Below are 16,060 nucleotides of genomic sequence, written 5' to 3'. Positions count from 1 at the left end.
CCTCAGCCATGTGCCCTCTAGTGGGATAGCAGGGTATTGCAATTGGTCAGGAATTAAGACTGTCTCTGTTAAGTACAACTCTTCCCTCTGCAAATGCACAGAATTGCCTCTGAGTAACCACTCCTCCAGCCGCCCTTCTGCATACACGACTCCCTTTCTTCACCCCACTGCAGCCATGGCACCTCAGCCTGTCAGCTCAGCAGGGCTGGGCAGCTCAGTGCTCCAATAAGAGCCCTCCCAGGGAAACCCAAGGGCTGTTAGAAGTGGCGTTGGTGACTCAGCCAAGGCGCTCTCCCCTCTGAGTCAGTGCTGACTCCATTCCCCCAGCGTGGGGCTAGGGGGCGCTCTCCTCTCTGAGTCAGTGCTGACCCCAATGTCCGAGCACAGCACGGGGGGATGAGAGTGATTCAGCAGGGGGCACTCTCATTTCTAGGTCAGTAACGAGCCCCAGGCCTCAGCACAGGGCTGGTGCAGCAGGAGGAGCCATATTTTGGGTCAGATCCTGCCTACCTGTGGTCATGGCGCTTGGTCATGAGCCCTAATGCGCTAGCCAGATTCCACCTTGGGGAATTAGAGGGCATCTCCTTACACTCCCTCTGCAGCTGGACTGGAGGATCTCTGTCCCCGTCCTAGCTGCTCTGCAGGGCGGCTGTTCACGCAAACACCTCAGCTATGGCTAGAAGGTTCCCCAAGTTTACTGCTGCACCCCCACTTCTCCAGGGGAGTCAAATAACGGTCGTGCTTCCCAATTCCCATCCATGTGGGGCAGAAGAGAGGGGGCGGTGGCAGGACCTGGCTGGCTCCATCCCCGAAGTAGCCCACAGCCGCGCGGCACGGACCAGGGCTCCTCGCCCTCCCTTCCCCTGCCCGGAACCTCTCACCCCCACAGGCTCTGGAGGGTTTAAAATGGATGGGGCTGCAGCCGCCCAGGGCAGGGCAGCAGTGGGGGGAGCATGTAGGAAGTGTCCCGGGGGGGGGGGGAGAAAGAAAGGGAGGGGAGAGCAGCAGGCTGCTGCCTGGGTGGGGCAGGGCAGGGACCTGCTCCCTCTCCCCACTCCCCACTGCTGCCCTGCCCTGGCCACCAGGCTGACTGCAGCCCCACACCCCACCTCACCCTCCTGATAACCAGGGGGGACCCACCCCACAGGTTGAAAACTAAGACTACAGGTGAAGCACTGTGGCCTAGTGCATAGAACACTTGACTGGGACTCACAAGACCTGGGCTCTCGTCCTGGCTCTGCAACTGGCTTGCTGGGTGGCCTTGAGTGAGTCACTGCCCCACTCTGTGCCTCAGTTTCCCCAGCTGCAAATTAGGGATAACGATACTGCCCTCATTTGTAAAGTACAATATAATATTGTTATCGCTAGACGATAGTCCCAAAGGGCCGATAACACCCAGCACATCAGCATCTTCGACTGTATTTAATGTGGAACTAAAACCCTCTGTCTGTGTCCCCAGCCTCCTCCTCCCCCGGGGCATTTCACTCTGTACCAGCTCTGTCCTGGGCACGAGAACCAGCACCACGCAAGGCAAGACAAGGCATGGGTACGAACATGTGAATACCACTGAGGCCATACAGCTCATGACACTGATGCAGCATCTGGGTGCATTTGCAGGGATGCCGGGGAGGTGAGAAGCCTGGAGCTCAGAAAGGAGAGCTGTGACCCACCACCAAGTGGCATGCAAAGGCAGCATGTGACACAGGCGCTGAGGAGCTGGGACTGGAGGTTACTTCAGGAGGAGTTTTTGCTAATGAAAGAGCCCCAGAGTCCAGGGTTGCTGAGACCTATTCAGTCACCCCACCAGAGGGTTGGAACAGCTGGCACTAGGAAGCTGGAACAGTCACCTCGGAGCAAAGGCCCTTCGTGTGGGTGACCCACTGCAGAACCACGGTGAGGCGAGCGACAGGAGAATCCGGCCCTGATCACTACAGAGGGGCTGGCTGAACGCAGTGTCTTTTGTCTGGGCACATCCATAAACCTGCCCTCCCCACCTGGCTGGGTTACAGCCTCCCTGCTTCCCAGTGCAGGACTTGGGGGGTGCAGCAGAGGGAGTCCTGCCATGTCTCTGTTTATCACCATCCCTCCCCAGGACACAACCCAAAGCTACTCTGCAGCTCCAGTCTGTCTATCCCGAATGCTGACACACAGTCTTGTGCAGCGTGCTGCCCTCTAGTGGCTGAACTGCACTTTGAAAAGGCAAAGCCGCCGGACTAAGGGAACAAGGAGGAGATGGGGAGCTGTTTGCTGGCTGGGGGTGTGTCCTGACAGCTACCACAAGGCTACAACAGGGCTCAGGGCTCCCCATGGACCGGGGGCTCCTTAGCGCACCCTCCTGAATGCCGGGCTGGAATGACAAAGGGACAGACCTGCCAGGGATTTTGCTGGGGTAAAGTCCCTCACGGGAGGCTCTCGGCACTTCACACCCTGAGTGCTTTCCAGTATCGGACAAGGAAAGCCGGGTGCTAGGAGGCTGGGGAGCAGGGAGAGTGTCCAGCAGCTGGGATGGGGCCGAGACTCTTGCTGAGGGAGGCGTCAGCGGTGAGGTGCTCTGGAGTGGGACCAGGAATACGGAAGCCATGGAGGAGTTACTGTATCCTCGGCCTACGTGCAATGTCCTGAGGAAGAGGAAAGGAAGGTCGGCCTCAGGGCTCCAAGGGGCACCACAGAGTGAGGGCTAGTGTCCGGCCCTGGGTCGCACACTGGCTAGGAGAGACAGGGTGCAAAGGGAGGAACAACTGGGCAGTTCCCAGAGAAGTCAATTGATGCCAGGGCGGGTGCTGGTCAGTATAGTTATTAGTGACTGGGACAGAGGGTGAATGATGGCACAAAAGTATTTAGTGAGTCAAGGACAGGGAGGAGTGGGAGGCACCAAGATAAACCAGCTACTGGGCAAGTGACTCTTGACATCAGCCAGTCCAAGGGGACACACAATGGAAGGAGCAATTTAAACTCCTTGGACTCTTGAGACCTCATTCTGAGTTCACTGTATCCTCTCCAGCACAAAAACCTGGGCTTCGCTGACAAGAGAGAGCCGCGAAGAACCGACTCAATGTTTAGTGGTGACACAGGTGTCTAAGGCCCTGCCTGTAGCAGGGTGTCTGTCATGCACGGCTGTAGCTACCCCAGTGCAAAGCCCTAGTGCAGATGCACTGCCCCGGAGTAAGATGGGGCTCAGGGGAGCGCACTACTGCAAGCTCCGTTGTGCACCAGTGCAGATCGCCTGATGGAAGGTTTACACTGATGGTGCCACATCCATGCAGTTACCACAATGCAACCACCCCATACCTAGACAAGCCCTAGGAGGCAGGGCTCTGCTGAGCTGCGGACAGAGAATATCCCTATTGAAACCAAGGACACAGCCACACTCTGAAGACTGGGTTGGAGGGGTCACCGCGTCTCCAAAGAGAGTGAAAAGAAGAACGAAGGCAACTGGAAACTAGGAGGGGCCTCCAGAAGGAGGCAAGATGAGAGAGGCAAGAGCCTGATTCTGGCCCCTACTCTGTCTCCCTTACATCACTGCTGCTGTGTAAAGGGGCCAAAACGGCCCCCTGGGGAATTCCCCAAGTGCGGGAGCAGCTTAGGGCAGGTCTACAGAGCCCTCCCCCCATCCCTTTTCACCCCCAGAGCAGGGGAGTGGAAGGAGCACTCTGCCCCCTGGCTGTGCTGGACCATGAGGCAGCCCATAGGCAGTTATGGGGAGGCTGCCACTAATTAGAGCAGCCTCTGAGTTGCTCTAACTTATGACAGGGGCCAAACTGAGCCCTGAATCAGCCCAACATCTGGGTGGCACAAAGTTGACATAAAGCCACTTTTCCTCCCTCTCCCTGGACCATACTGTCTGCTCTGTGCCTCCTGCGTGGTGCGGCCCAGAGCCTGGCACTTGGACTCTTTCGTCTGGAATGAGGAAGAGTAAGAGAGGTGAGGAGAGAGGGATACACAGCAACCCAGAGACGGCCAGTCTGGCTCCTCTCTACCCAGCCCCACAGCACAAGAACAAGGGACAATAAGTGAAATGTAAAAGATTCAAATTTCCCACAGATGGAGGGAAACACTTTTAGAGAACATGAAATGAACCCACAGAACTCACTGAAGCAGCATGTTCCCAAGGCTAAAAGCCACTGAAGAGCACCTGACGGTCCACCAGGCAGAGGTAAATGACAAGCACTATTAACCCGCATGTTGCAGGGCATCACCAGGTCAGACACTGTGGTCAGGAAGACATTGTGCTTAGTATTGGACTGTGGCCCCAGGGGCCTTGGTTTCTTCATGCAACTTCTGCTCAGTGAACAGGGGGGAGCCAAACCCAGCTGCAGGCTACCTACAGGGAGAGGCACAGGCATTCATATGGAGCATCCAGTTCTGGTCACCAGTCATGACAGCACCAGTGGCTAACAGGCGGCTGGTCTGGGGCAGTTCGGACATTCTTAGAACCCCAGAAGCTGAAGCACAGCTGACCAGATGGGATGCCCAGAAGGGGTCCCTGATGTGATGGTTGGGGGTGTTTCTGCCTATGGAAGAACCAGAGTTGGGCACACATCGCTTCTCTGGCCAGCAGCAGAGATGCCAGGGGGCTCTTCAGAGGAACAAGAGGAATCAGACTTGACTATGTTAGGGGCTTTGCACTGGCATTCCATCAGTCCAAAGTCCCAGTATAGATGCCCCACACTGGTGTGAGATGGGGCTTGAATCAGTGCGACTTGCTCTGGCTTCAAGTGAGCCACACCCACAAGCCCTGCTTTGTACCTGCACATGCCCTCTACCCTGGGGATTTACCCCAGTGCAAAAGTCCCTAACGTAAACAACCCATTGTCTTCAGGAAAACAACCCCCACAAAGCACACACAAGCCCTGTGCTCACAAGGGAGGGTGAGCGGGACAATTCCACTGAGAACTGGGCTGGACACATCTCAGTGCATCCAGCACTCCCTGCACTGGGGGATGCTCACAATTCGGCTTCTCTGGGTGAGCAGCAAAAGGGGCCCCTCCCCTTTCCTCCATCTCCACCCCGGCTGGTAGCTCACAACAGCTTCTCTGCCCAAGCTCCTCCACATGGGATGGGGCGCCATGCAAGGCCTGGCCTGTGTCTGGAACTTCCCAACTCACGCTCACCCAGCTTCCAAGGGGGGTTGTACTCCTCTGCCACTTCTGTGACAGATTCACCAGCTGTCAGAGGAGGCCCGCAGTTCTCAGCCACCCAGAGACCTGTGGGGAATCTGGGACTACACTGAAGGTGGCCCCTGGTAATGAGCGTCCCTGGGCAGGTTTGTACAGTATCTCTATTCCAGTGGAGGGCAAAGACTGGGGAGATATTACGTGCAACCCATCGATCCCTTTCCCTTCTACAGTCCGATCAATGCCATGCAAAGCCAGCTCAATCACCTGCTTTCCCATTAGCCATCTCCTGTCTGCAGAAGAAATAATCTCAATGCGGTTCAGCCCAGCAGGCAGCCTATCATTCCAGTGGGACCTCGCTGGGCAGGCTGGTTGGGTTGGAGGAGGGGCTCCAGAACAGGGGTTGCTCTGAGAAGCAGCATTTGGGCAGAAGGGAGGCAGGCCAGGCACACTGACAGAGCTCTGAGGCCTGGCCCGGCAAGGGGTGCTCAGGGACAGACTGTGGCACTGGAAATGAAGGGACAGCGGCATCAGCTCAGTGGTTCTGGCTGAAGAGGCCAGGTGGCTCGGCGCAGGCGGAATCGTCTTTCTGACACAAGTCTGCTCAGTAACAGTTGGTTGGCCAGTGTCCACAGCGCTGCGCTAGACACATAACCCGCCATGGTCTCCGAGCCTTGCTGGGAGGCGGATTCTCAGGCCAAACAGAGACCTGGCACAGGCAGCTGCAACTCCACTGAAGTTAGCAGAGCCGCAGCCTCTTACAACCGGTCTCTAGCTGGCCCTTGGGCTGCGTTCTGTGCACAGCGTTTGCTGGGTGACGTTTGGCGCTTCCATTCCCTTTCCCTGGAAAGGCAGCTGTGAGTCAGCCGTGTCCCTGTATAACCAGAGTGACTGCAGATGCTCTGGAGGGTCCAAAGGTCACGGCAGGCACGAAAGTGCCTCCTTCTAGGAGTGCTAAGCGGGGAGAGGCGTTATCCATGCAAAGCAGGGACGCTGAGCCCAGGCCTGGGAAATTAAACCACACAGGCACTGCTGCAGCCAACTGTAAGGATAGCACAGGGGCAGAAACATGAGTTCAAGGGTTTGTCTACACAAAGACATTGCGCATTTAACCACACCAGTGTACTTAAAGCAGGACATCCCCTGCTATTGTACAGTTTGACAGTGCTTTTACCAGGACAGCTTATCCCTCTATGGGAAGGGGAATAAGGCACCTTTACACTGGTATAACTGTGTCCACACCATGATTTAACTGCTTCAGTAGGAAAATCACAGCCTTAAGGGAGAGTTAAACCAGACCCGCTGGGAGAGTGGGTTTGACCTGCATGAAGGGCCTGTAACAATCCCTATCGCTACACTCAGCAGGAGCAGAAGAGAGGAGAGGCTCCAGACACCGGCCCCGAAGGGCATCTGGTGGCACCCTGCTTGGAAGCAGCCCCTGCGAAATGAAGGCCAGGGACAGGCAGAGCTGAAAGATTCAGGGGCTCAGCTCCTCCAGATCAGGATCTTTCCAGATTATCCAAACAGCACAACTGGCTTCATTTCTACAGCCCTTTGCAATCTCAATCCAGCCTCTCTCACGGACCGCGTCTCTCTCAACTCCTGCCTCTTCTACAGAGCTGCCCTGCTCTTGGTGAGAGTGCCTTCTCCTCTGCAGCCCCTGCCACCTGGAGCAGCCTTCCCTGCCTCTCTCCATCCCACTGACTCCCCCATCCGGCTCCAAGTCTCAACCCAAAACATCTTCACACCCTGGGATGTGTATTTCCCTCTCCCTCTGCCATCACAGTCTCTCGCTGCGCCCGCCTCTCACTTGGCAATGTGCTTTGGGATAAGCGCGCTGCATAAACAAACACTGTGCAAAACAAAGTTGGATTGAATTACAGACCTTTGTAATGATCTCACTAGCCGCCAAAACCTCAGGGACCAGAATCCTGGCGAAACAGACAGACCAGAGGCGCTGGTAACATAGGGGCATGTAGCCTCTGGGGACCCAACGTCCTCTCCCAACTGATGGCACAAGTGAGAATGAGTTGGGTGAATCTCATCCTACTGGATATTTGTCCACATCATGAATCCACACCATAATCTGGAATCATTTGCAGTCTCAGCTCAGGCGACCCCCCAGGGCTGGAACAGCAAAGGAGGGGCCGGGGCAGAGAGTGCTGCTGGTCAGGACAGAGGCGTATCAGAAGGGCTGTGGGGAGGGGAAAGCTGGCACGGCCCCTACTCTATCTCTCTATCTACAATCCCCTTATCCCCGTGATATCTGACAGCTGCCTCCGTTCTGGCTGGTCCCAGCCAATTCTCATAAACACCACGTTCACACATGCATCTCATAAAGGGCTGACAGTCACTGCTGAGATTCCTCGGCGCAGCGGAGGAAAGTGGTTATATGTCCAACCAGCCGCCTCCCGAGTCGCTTCACCTGGACAGGTCATGGCTGAAATGTACATAAAGAAGCTTCCTGGAAGATACAGAGGCCACCTAAACCTCTTCTGCATTGGCACGGTCTGAATCCCCACTAGGGCATGGTAAAAGGCCTGGATGTCCCTACAGTACAGTGAGGGGTGACTTGTATGGATCCCCCCAGTATCTGCACCCCATTGCCTCTAGAAGGAGAGTTCACTTAATCACTCGCTGGAAGGTTCCCCAGCAACCCCTCCCATCATTCTAGGCCGACACGAACTCCAGCTCCTTCCGTTCTCACCAGAAGGGCCCACGTCAGGCAGGAGGTATGACCTGCGAGCACCACTGGAAGAGATTCCTCCATACATCAGGCAGTACGGGCAGGGTGTGCCAGAGCCATATATCTGCTGCTTCCCCCGTTAGCAACCTACTACACCGAGGGCCTCTTCTCTCCCCTGTCTCCATATGTGCAAATCTCACCATGCCTGGTAAGTGAGCCAGTCTTCCCCCGGGCTCTGAGACCACTGAGACCTGACCTGGCGGGCCCACTCCTCCAAGGCCCACATATTAGAGAATTAAGCACATTCAAGTTTAACTAGGTCTGGTTACACCAGACACTTCTTTGTGATTTGGTGTGACCTCATGGCATTGGCAAGGCACGCTGGGCTGTGTGACCACTCCCCCAGGACAAAACACCTGCATAGCAGGTGACCCCATAAGGGGAATACTAGAGGTTCTCCCCCTTCTAGGGGTGTCACAGGCTTCTCCATGGGGGACCCCCAAGAACAGGGTGCCACAGATTCCTGTGTCTCTCTAAGGATGTGATTTCTGCTCACCCTGCCATAGGCAGCTACCCAGTCATGGTGGGTAATGTTAAGGACCCTCCTGGCCCCTCACCTCCAAGCCCTCTACTAGGTGTGATTCACAATGTAAAACACTGTTCCCCGTCAGAGAAGGGAGCAAGGCAGCTGGCAGTTATATACTGGGGACATGATCGCTGTGCTGGGGCAGGGGGACCCCACCTTGCGACAAGGAGCCCAGGAGCGATGCACACACTCCAGCACTGTACTGCTGGCAGAATCTTTCCAGTACCAGAGCAGCAGCTGAGAAGTAGAGAGGCCCAGATGGCCAACTCCTCCATCCTGCCTTACCCACGCACGCTGTGCCGGAGCACACGTGTGCTTCCCACGCTGCCATAAAGGAAACGCTCTGACTCTCCAGCCAGCACGCCGAGAATTTAAGATCTGCCCTTCACTGAGGCCAGTGCAATCAATGACAGGGGAGCAGATACACCAGGGCCTCAGCACAACAACATGGCATGGCATGGCCAGTCCTCTCTGCCTGCCTGGAAAAGGTCGGCTCTGCTCACCGGTAACCAGACTCTATAGAGAACATAACCAGCCAGCGGAGTTGGGGCACTGGGACTGGAATGAGGCACTTTCACCTCTAGGTCACTGCTTCACACAGAGCCCACGACGGCAGCGGATGGGGAGCATGAACGTGGCTGCTCGGTGGACTGAGTGAAAAGAGCTGATGGGGTCGAGTCCTGTTCCTAGCGGCCAAGCGGCCATGTCACACCTGGCCCCGTCTCCAGCGGTCTCAGCAGAGAGGTCGCGGATGCAATGAGCCAAGGAGACTGGCCTGCCCTCTCCCATGGGTGAGGAAAGCTCATGTTCCCCAACCCATACCTGGCCTGGAGTGAAGCAGAGGCCTCCTGTCTCCAGGGCCATCAGTCTGGCACCCTGCAGCAGCACTAACGTCACTAGGAAAATAAATGAAGCACATCGGCCCACAGAGCCCCCCTTCGGGACGCTGCACCCCCTCTAGCTGCAAGCTAGCCCAGCCACGGCTCACACGGGGCCCTCGCAGTCCAGGGGCAACCGCTCCATCAGGTGGCCAAGTGTTGAGGCACGCGGGCAGACACCGTGCTGAGCTCGTCTCAGCTGGAAGGGGCACTCGGCAAATTTTGCAAGGCTTTTCCAAAAACAAGGACGAGCCACACGTTCTTCCTGGGAACATGATGCTGGCTGGAGCTCAGCACCCTCCTGGCCTCTGGGAAGGCAGCACAGATAAGGATAGCGCCTGACCTTACATGACTACAGCTAACGGGAAAGCTTGTGCAATTCCCCTGGGGCAGGAGGATGCTGAGTGGCTCATGGTCAGAACCAGGTCCCCAGAAGCCCAGTCACAAAGCCAGATGCATTGCCAGGGCACTCGGGGATGGGGGTAAGAGTCCAGCCTGCTCAACACAAGGGCATTACCAGGGTTACTCGGGGCCTCAGGGGCCCATGCCAGCCACACAATCCTCACCCACTCGCCCCACTTAAGCCAGGGCCAGGAATGCTCTGCCCTTCCCATGCTTCCCTGTTAACCCTTTCTGGTCTGGATTCTTATAAAGCACTGCAAATCACACCTTTTCCAGCACTGGATGGGAGAGTCCATCCATTATAGGAGGAGCCCCAGCACCCCACAGCAGCTTCAGCACTCCTCTCCTGAAAGCAGCTGGGAGATCACCCGCCCATCTCACTAGGCCAGGCCTCCTCACTAGCTCTCGGCCTTGCGTCCCCAGGCCCGTCCCCACCTGCCGCACACACCAGTAGCAGCAGCGCTGGCTTCACAGATCGAAACAAGAAATGTGACCATTCCACTCTCCATGGAAGGAGAACCGGGGGAGAGGAAAAAACCAATCTGAGAGCGGAACGTTAATTAATTGAGGCTTTTGTTCAATTTCTAAACAAGCTTTTAAACGGCAGCTTGAGTTACACCGGCTCTGATAATATTACAGCGAGGCGGCCCAGCCAAATTCAGAGCGACCCACTTGCAGCTCAGGTTACCAACATGCGGCTGCTTTTCCAGCTCGACGGGAGAGGTGGCCGTGGGTGATCGCTAGCCAAAGGGCTGCCTTCATGCACAGCTGCACTCACACTGCACCTTTCCCCCCCACGCAGACAGCTGGGGGAATCTGCTACGGTGAACTGGCAAGTCGCACGCAATTCGAACTCGGGCCACTACGGCTCGACAGCCAGTCCATGACAGAATAACGCGCTGCTGCTCAAGCCTACGCAAACTGAGCCCTCTGGGCTGATTTCAAGGTAGGGGAAGGAATGCCAGCATGGCTTGGGCTTGGAAACTGCCCAGAACAGAGGAAGGTGGCAAAGAGCTTCTCAGCACTGGCAGCATCCGAAGATATGAGATGCCAGGGTCCAGACCCTTGGTGCTGGTAATTCCTCTGCCATTGATGGGGGAAAGGAGAGTGAATGCCCCAAACAGGCTCCAAAGAACTGGGCCCTAAATATAACAAACAAGGACACAAAGAACCTAGGCAGCTGGCAAGCTGTGATCACTACCCTGATTGGCTAAGAACTGCATCCACCCCGTAGCATATTACCCCTTTCCCCCACCTCGGCCCACTCTTCTGTCTCATGCCACTGTGATGTTGTCTGTTAGACTCTCAGCTCTTTGGGGCAGGTCCCTGTTTCCTATCTGCTTGTGCAGCCCCTAGTAAAAGAGGGCTCTGGCCTGGATGGCCTCCGGGATGTTACATCACTAAAGCAAAATGTTTCCAATGGCTTCATCCCAAGATGGCGGGAGATGGGAATATTCCTTCTTTCAGTGGGATGTTTTCTTTTGAAGACCTGTAGCAAAAAGGCTCATGGCCTCTCCCGCTGGGCTTTGGAACATAAAGAGAGTTTTAAAATAACAGTGAGTGAAGTGTTCACCACCTAGGGTCCTCTTCCTCCCATCCCCCAGCCCCTTCTCTCTTTCCCAACCCTTCCCCTGATGAAAATGGTCTTGCATGTCCACAGTTCGATCCACCACAGAGACGCTGTGAGCGTAGCTTTACCAGTTGTCGTTTGGCAACGGGGAAGGCATCACCCTAGGCCCTGTGGCCTTTCTGAGAAAGAACACGCCCCACCCATGTTTTCAACAGCCACGCGAAGGGAAAGTCTTCACGGGAGTCTCTTGAAAGCTAGATATTCCTTCCCAGACACCGGGCGTCACGCAGCAGAGACTGGAGAACAGGCCCAGAGACACAGGGCGAGCACCAGAGCTCCGCTACCCACCCCGCCAATACAGCCCCCCACCCCTCTCCAGAGACTGACAGGAAAGGCAGGTGCTGCAAGCTAGCTACTCGCCTTCTTTTGCACACCATTCCCCATGAGGGGCTAGTAAGTTAAACGACCCCTGAGGCAATTGCATGCCACTAAGTCAATCTGGCTAACGAAATAAAAGCCCCAATGGGCTTTTACACTAGGAGACAGGATGAAGCAGGATGACGCAAAGGTGACATTCGGCATGAGGGAGCATCACACTCTTCTCTTTGGGAAGGGCAGTGGCTTCGTTATTAGGTGGATTGAGAACATGCCCATCACCCTAGCATCTGGGCACTGTAACTTCCTTGGCAACAACATAGTTTTGGCAGGCCAGGAGGGGGCTGAACTATAACCCATATTTACAATCTCGAGGTGGGGGCAGGGATAATCTTTGACCTTCCCTCCCTGTGAACTGACCCAATCAGCCCTGTCCTAGCCTCCCTTTCTGTCGAGGGCGGAGTGAGCAGAGTACGCTTGCTAAACCCAAGTTTCTGTCCTAGCTCCTTCAGGCCACACGCTCAGGTCCCTAAGGAATCCCACACAAATCGCAGTGTGGAAGCGGAAACGACTTCTTAGGTGCCATCTAGCCCGTCCCTGGCCCACCAGGTTGCCCCCTCCAAGTACAATGGTTAGTGTCAGTTGTAAGCATCCTGAACACCCGGGTTTTCATCTCTTCCCTGGAGAGACTATTTCACCGTCTCACAGATCTCACTGTCAAGACGTCTTTCCTGATATTCAGCCTAAAATCCCGAATCACCGTAGTGGTGGTTATGGACTAACCTCAATTCAGCTACCACCATTTCTTTCAAAGCTACAGAAGTCCATTTAGGGAGTTGGGGATCCAGGGAAGACATATTATTCTAGATGGAACACAAACAGATTTACCCAGTCACCCTCTCATTAGTCCTGTCCTGAAAAGATGCTCTTCCCCTGAAAACATTTCCTAATGGAGTTGAGAGGTTTGGGGGCTGGGTTTTAGGTTTTTTGTTCGGGTTGGATTTTTTGTTGACTCCCCGCATTTTTCAATTTCAAAGCAGTAAAGACATTTTCTAGACACAAAGGATTCACATTGTAGTAACTTATCCAGCAGTTCAGATGTGTGTATATACACACACAAACACACACACAAACACATACTAAGTAACAACCACACAAGCTGCCTCTGAGTCACAGTACAGTAACCAAATTGCTAGTTCTCTTCCCTCTTACCGCATGCTTGATGCTCACGGTTTAACAAGAAAGGGTTAAGAGAAAAACACAACAAACGGTAAGCACAGTAATAAATACAAGTTTCTCCCACTTTCCTAGTGTTATCTAGATCGCTCTAGCATCCACAGCAATACTCCAGCACAGGGGGCACAGGGTAAATATGGGCCATTTGGCACTCAAACATTACATTAGGTTCATATTTACTTTCCCTGATCCCTTTAGTTTCTGGAGAGCAGATTTGCTGGAAAGGGAAAGTCGTAGCATGGGAATAGGTCAGCGTTACTCACTAGAACTGGACGTGGGGAGAACTGCGTGGGCATTCATTACATTAAACCCGTTAACAGCAATGGGTCTGTGTTAGCCCAGTCATCTTTATCCGGCAAAGGTGCCAAGCAATGCTCTTAAGGAGGGTATCGCAATTATTCCATAGCGGTGCTACAATTGCACTGTGACCAAATAGCACAGCCTCGGGAAAAGAACCATCAAAGAGCACCCTTCGAACAAGCTATTTCACAATGGAGGTGGGAAATAAATAAATAACCATCAATTACTCATCCCAAACCTTGCTGCATTTAACTGCCAGGATAAAGAATTCCACCTCATTTCCACCCAACTCCCACAGGCAACTTACTCATGGGGTTACATTTCCCTAAATGCTCACATTTCAATTAGCATTAGAATAATGAAATGCCTTGGAGTTCACCTCCCCGAAAATGTACTGAACGTTGAAGAGCAGAGATTGTAGAAGATGAGGGATTTTTTAAACACACACATAACATAGCATGATGGAGGGGGGGAGAAAAAAAACAGTCCTTTCCCTACTCTACGCTGATGAGATTTGCATGGGCTTTTGCTACCAGCCTCTCCAAACAAGGATAATGCAACTTCCAGTTGATTTTCCAGATAAACACGCATGCAAACAAACGCAAAGTGCTCAACTAAAAATATCTGCCTCCTACACATACCCCCACTACCCTGAGATCAAAATACACAAATCCCAGCTCAGCATCAGAATGGAGCTGGAAAATTATAACAACTTGAGGGGCATCTCACACTCTCTCTCTCTTAAAAAGGAGAAACTGCAGATTCCCAGAACCACGCAGCCAGGGCAGAGGAGGGTGGATTTGCCAGTGGGGGGATAAAAAATGACATTCTAATCAGATCCGAAGTCTCTGAAGGAGCAGGCGGCTTAGAACTTGCCTTAGGTGCCCAGTTTGTGTGTGTGTTTGTGTGTTTTCATCTCTCCGCTAACACAAATGGGGGAAAGAAGAGGTCGCTTTACAGCATCTCTGCCTGCTGCCCGCCCCTGCTAAGCCATTTCATCTCATTTACTTTATCCCACTTAAACGTGAGCCAAACTGTTGCTGTTTCAGTGGGGGCAGAAAATTAGATTCGCATCCTCTGCACGGCAACCCAGGCATAACGGGTCTGAGGCAGGGAATAACCAGCATCCATAGCAATGCTGAGGGCACCTGAAATCCACACGCCGGTTTCTCCCCTTACACACACACACACACACCCTGTGTCTCGGGCAGCGGTAGAGGAAAGGGCACCCACTGGGGTGGGGGTGGGGGGCATAGCTGACTTACATTGAAGTGATGTTCCTTGAGATGTCAGTGATGTTGATGCTGGTGTTCCCATTGCTGGTGCCTGAATCCTGCCCTTCCAAGAGAGGGAAGAGGTTCCCATCATCCGGCTTCTTGCAATTGATGTCTGTCTTGCTGCAAAGGCAATCCGCCGGGCAAGCCAGCACCGACAGCAGATAGTCTCCCCAAATGCTCCAGAGCAAAAATACCCTCCAGAAACTGCACTTGGTAGGGCAAAGAGAGACATCCATCTCCGACTGCTGCTTCTAAAAAAGAGGAGGAGGAGGAGGAGGAGGAAAGGGGGGTGGGGGGGGAGAAGGGGAAGGAAACAAAGACAGAGGGAGGAAAAAAAAAACTCAAACGATCAGATGCAAAAATCCTCCAGCAGATGAAATCATGCTGGCAGCTGGCTAGGAGAAGCTGTAATTCCCCCTACAGTAGCGGTCTGAAATGCATAGTGCCTTGTTGATTGCAGGCTGGCTCTCAGTATCAGGCGCTCTCTCGCTCTCTCGGAGAGACTTCTGAGGATTGCAATAGAAGATGGGGAGGAAGCACACACATACACACACACACACGCACACGCACAAAAATGGTGCTAAAGTCACCAAGTCCCACCTACTGGGCAGAATTAAAATTGACACACCTGCAAAAAAACCACACAGAGGCAGAAGAGAGGATCGGGAGAGGAGGGTGCACCCTTTCCATCCCCTCCCCCACGCTGGCTGGATCTGCTGCAGCAGGAGATGCGTGCAAAAATATAACTATCTATAGAGCTAGATTGCACAAGCGCCTGCAAAGAGATCCCCTCTCGGCGTGTTTCCCTCTCTGCAATAAAAAGGATTCCCCCCTCCCCCCGCCACTTAAAAAAAAAGAGGAAAGCTGAGGACTGGAGATGAGGAAAGGCATCCCGGCTAGAAGAGGAAAAGTTCCACTTGGGATTGCAATGGAGAAGAGGGGGAGGGGAGAGTGTCTTCGGCTTTTTTTTTTTTTTTTACTTTCTTTTTCTCTGTTTTATTTTATTTTAATTTTTTTTGCTGCAATCCGGATAGCCAGCAGGAAAGACCCGCACTGGAATAGAGGCGCCTACCGCCAGTGTGGACTCCGGGTCCTTTCCATGTACGCGTTTCTTTCCTAAGGATCCCGGGGAGATAAAAGGCAGCTCCCAGGAATGGGTGTCAAATAGCTTGGCGAGCGCCCAAGAAGCACTTTCTAGAAAATGCACACCCCCCAAAATCGCGGCGGCTGGGAAAAAAACTGCAACGGGGACCCACTGGATCGTTTGGAGCTGCCAGGGGAGCTCCGAGGGGGAATCTCTTTCGCTCCTTTGCACCGGCGGTAGCAGATTCTGCAATCACACACACACACAGACCGAAGAAGAATGAAGTGTTGAAAAGGCTGAGCGGAGAGCGCCGAAATGGCACCAGGAGAGCAGTGTGTGAGAGCTGAACAGCGGAGCGAATTAAGATGCACGGTGCATTTTTGGCGAGCACAAACCCAAGCGGATCAGGGCTCTGCTTAATTTGCTCTGCTTTTTTACGGGCTTTTTTTTTTTTTTTTTAGTTTCTTGTTTCTGCTCCTTCGCCCAGAGGCACGATGAGGAAGGAGCAGAGCGGCAGGCGGGTGGTGGGGAAGAGGGGGAGAGGAATTACAG

At 53.9% G+C, this 16,060-nt stretch overlaps 1 protein-coding gene across 3 annotated transcripts in view; it reads right to left on the bottom strand.

The window, feature by feature from the left end:
* NTRK3 (neurotrophic receptor tyrosine kinase 3) overlaps nucleotides 1-15,096 on the bottom strand; it is a 332,474-nt gene extending 317,378 nt beyond the window's left edge. The window contains exon 1 of one of the 3 annotated variants that reach the window (XM_034783964.1): nucleotides 14,413-15,096. In XM_034783964.1, the coding sequence (XP_034639855.1) occupies nucleotides 14,413-14,660 (248 nt within the window). In that variant the 5' untranslated portion in view covers nucleotides 14,661-15,096. The remainder of the gene's footprint in view (nucleotides 1-14,412) is intronic. The other 2 variants (XM_034783962.1, XM_034783963.1) reach the window with 2 other exon arrangements.
* Nucleotides 15,097-16,060: the final 964 nt, after the last annotated feature.

The sequence above is a fragment of the Trachemys scripta genome, chromosome 10 (assembly GCF_013100865.1).
Source record: "Trachemys scripta elegans isolate TJP31775 chromosome 10, CAS_Tse_1.0, whole genome shotgun sequence".
Lineage (NCBI taxonomy): Eukaryota > Metazoa > Chordata > Testudines > Emydidae > Trachemys > Trachemys scripta.
The sequence above is the reverse complement of the archived record's forward strand: the minus strand, read 5'-3'. Positions and strand labels throughout refer to the sequence as shown.